This window comes from Poecilia latipinna, unplaced genomic scaffold (assembly GCF_001443285.1).
Source record: "Poecilia latipinna isolate Pla-1442-1.1 unplaced genomic scaffold, P_latipinna-1.0 Scaffold2799, whole genome shotgun sequence".
NCBI classification, from domain to species: Eukaryota; Metazoa; Chordata; class Actinopteri; order Cyprinodontiformes; family Poeciliidae; genus Poecilia; species Poecilia latipinna.
This window is the reverse complement of record NW_015115415.1, coordinates 16333-18261: the sequence shown is the minus strand read 5'-3', so window position 1 is coordinate 18261 and position 1929 is coordinate 16333. Positions and strand designations below refer to the sequence as shown.

Below are 1929 nucleotides of genomic sequence, written 5' to 3'. Positions count from 1 at the left end.
CTCAACCCGACCAGAACCTGCTCAACCCGACCAGAACCTCCTCAACCCGACCAGAACCTCCTGAATCTGACCAGAACCTGCTCAACCCGACCAGAACCTCCTCAACCCGACCAGAACCTCCTGAATCTGACCAGAACCTCCTCCCCGACCAGAACCTCCTCCCCGACCAGAACCTCCTGTTGCAGGATGTCCAGAGAGCCGCTGAGCGTTTCGGACCTGCTGCTCTGTCTGGAGAGCTCGGAGCTGCAGGAGCTGGAGCGGGTCAGAACCACCATCAACCAGCAGCTGAGTACAGGTGAGTCCAGCCGGCCGGTCCCGCAGGTCCTGCTGGCACGTCTGACTATCGTTCTGTTTGCAGACAGAGGGGGCGCTGTGCTGTCCTCCCTGGTGGAGCGTTACCTGGACTCCTCCTCCTCCCAGGTGCTGCTGCTGCTCTCCTCCATCAGGGAGCCTCATCACAAGGTGAGTGGCGCATCCTCACCTTGTGTGGCGTTTTTCAGATGGCTAACGGGTCGGCTCCGCCCCCCAGGTGCTGCTGGAGAAGCTGAACGAGGCGCTGACCCGACCCGGAAACAGAGTGGCGGCCATCACCCTGCTTGGTCACCTGATCAGGAAGCAGCCGCCCTGGGTCCACCACATCAGCCAGGCGCCGGTGCTGCCGACGCTGCTGCGCTGCCTCAAGGTACCGACCCGGAACCACAGCAGAACCAACCGGTCCAAAGGTACCGACCCAAAACCGCCTTAGAACCAACCGGTCCAAAGGTACCGACCCAAAACCGCCTTAGAACCAACCGATCCGTAGGTACCGACCCAAAACCACAGCAGAACCAACCGATCCAAAGGTACCGACCCAAAACTGCCTTAGAACCAACCGGTCCAAAGGTACCGACTCAAAACCGCCTTAGAACCAACCGATCCGTAGGTACCGACCCAAAACCACAGCAGAACCAACCGATCCAAAGGTACCGACCCAAAACCGCCTTAGAACCAACNAGGTACCGTCCCGACTCCCCCTCAGAGCCACCCGGTCCAAAGGTACCGACCCAAAACCGCCTTAGAACCAACAGGTCCAAAGGTACCGACCCGAAACCACAGCAGAACCAACCGGTCCAAAGGTACCGACCCAAAACCGCCTTAGAACCAACCAGTCCAAAGGTACCGACCCAAAACCACAGCAGAACCAACCGATCCAAAGGTACCGACCCAAAACCGCCTTAGAACCAACCGATCCAAAGGTACCGACCCAAAACCGCCTTAGAACCAACCGGTCCAAAGGTACCGACCCGAAACTGAACAATTCCTTATAGACACCAGCTGGTATCGTACTGTCCAGAGCCAGAATCAGCAGGTTTGGCCCGGTTCCCAGAACTTGTGTTTGCGTTGCAGACGGACGGAGACGTGGTCGTCCTGGTCAGCGCGGTTCTGGTCCTCGTCGCGCTGTTACCCATGATCCCTCAGGCTGGGAAGCAGCACATCTACGACTTCTTTGATGTCTTCGGTCGCCTGGCGTCCTGGAGCTACAGGAACCCCGGTAATCCCGGCCGGCGGGGAGGCGGGGCTGTGGGTGGAACGCCGGGTTCTGATTGGCCACCGCTGTCTCCCGCAGGTCAGGTGAGCGCAGCGTACCTGGTCCACCTCCATGCCGGCGTTTACTCGCTGTTCCACCGTCTGTACGGGATGTTCCCCTGCAACTTCGTCTCCTACCTGAGGCTGCACTACGGCATGAAGGAGAACCTGGACACCTTCCAGGAGGTGGTCAAGGTCAGAACCGGGCCAGAACTGGGTCAGAACTGGGTCAGAACCTGGACACCTTCCAGGAGGTGGTCAAGGTCAGAACCGGGCCAGAACTGGGTCAGAACTGGGTCAGAACCTGGACACCTTCCAGGAGGTGGTCAAGGTCAGAACCGGGCCAGAACTGGGTCAGAACTG

General features: G+C 59.2%; 1 protein-coding gene and 2 long non-coding RNA genes across 9 annotated transcripts in view; 2 read left to right on the top strand and 1 right to left on the bottom strand.

Moving 5' to 3' along the window:
* LOC106939202 (uncharacterized) overlaps positions 1 to 241 on the bottom strand; it is a 6891-nt gene extending 6650 nt beyond the window's left edge. Inside the window, exons 1-2 of one of the 5 annotated variants that reach the window (XR_001422781.1) lie at positions 156 to 241; positions 7 to 77 (exon numbers count right to left, since the gene is read on the bottom strand). This is a non-coding gene — a long non-coding RNA (uncharacterized LOC106939202). Of the gene's footprint in view, positions 1 to 6; positions 78 to 97 lie in introns of all 5 variants that reach the window. The other 4 variants (XR_001422780.1, XR_001422783.1, XR_001422784.1 and 1 more) reach the window with 4 other exon arrangements.
* The window catches only part of LOC106939200 (hamartin-like), an 18325-nt gene that overhangs the window by 6837 nt on the left and 9559 nt on the right, over positions 1 to 1929 (top strand). For both annotated transcript variants that reach the window (XM_015021517.1, XM_015021518.1), the window contains exons 2-6: positions 186 to 295; positions 359 to 462; positions 530 to 682; positions 1387 to 1531; positions 1607 to 1761. In XM_015021517.1, coding sequence (XP_014877003.1) covers positions 187 to 295; positions 359 to 462; positions 530 to 682; positions 1387 to 1531; positions 1607 to 1761 — 666 coding nt within the window. In that variant the 5' untranslated portion in view covers position 186. The remainder of the gene's footprint in view (positions 1 to 185; positions 296 to 358; positions 463 to 529; positions 683 to 1386; positions 1532 to 1606; positions 1762 to 1929) is intronic.
* On the top strand, positions 702 to 1284 carry LOC106939203 (uncharacterized). Of its 2 annotated transcripts, XR_001422786.1 has the most exons (3): positions 707 to 762; positions 963 to 995; positions 1068 to 1284. It is a non-coding gene; the product is annotated as an uncharacterized LOC106939203 (long non-coding RNA). The 2 variants fall into 2 exon arrangements; XR_001422785.1 differs by lacking the exon at positions 963 to 995 and having other exon boundaries at positions 702 to 762; positions 1036 to 1284.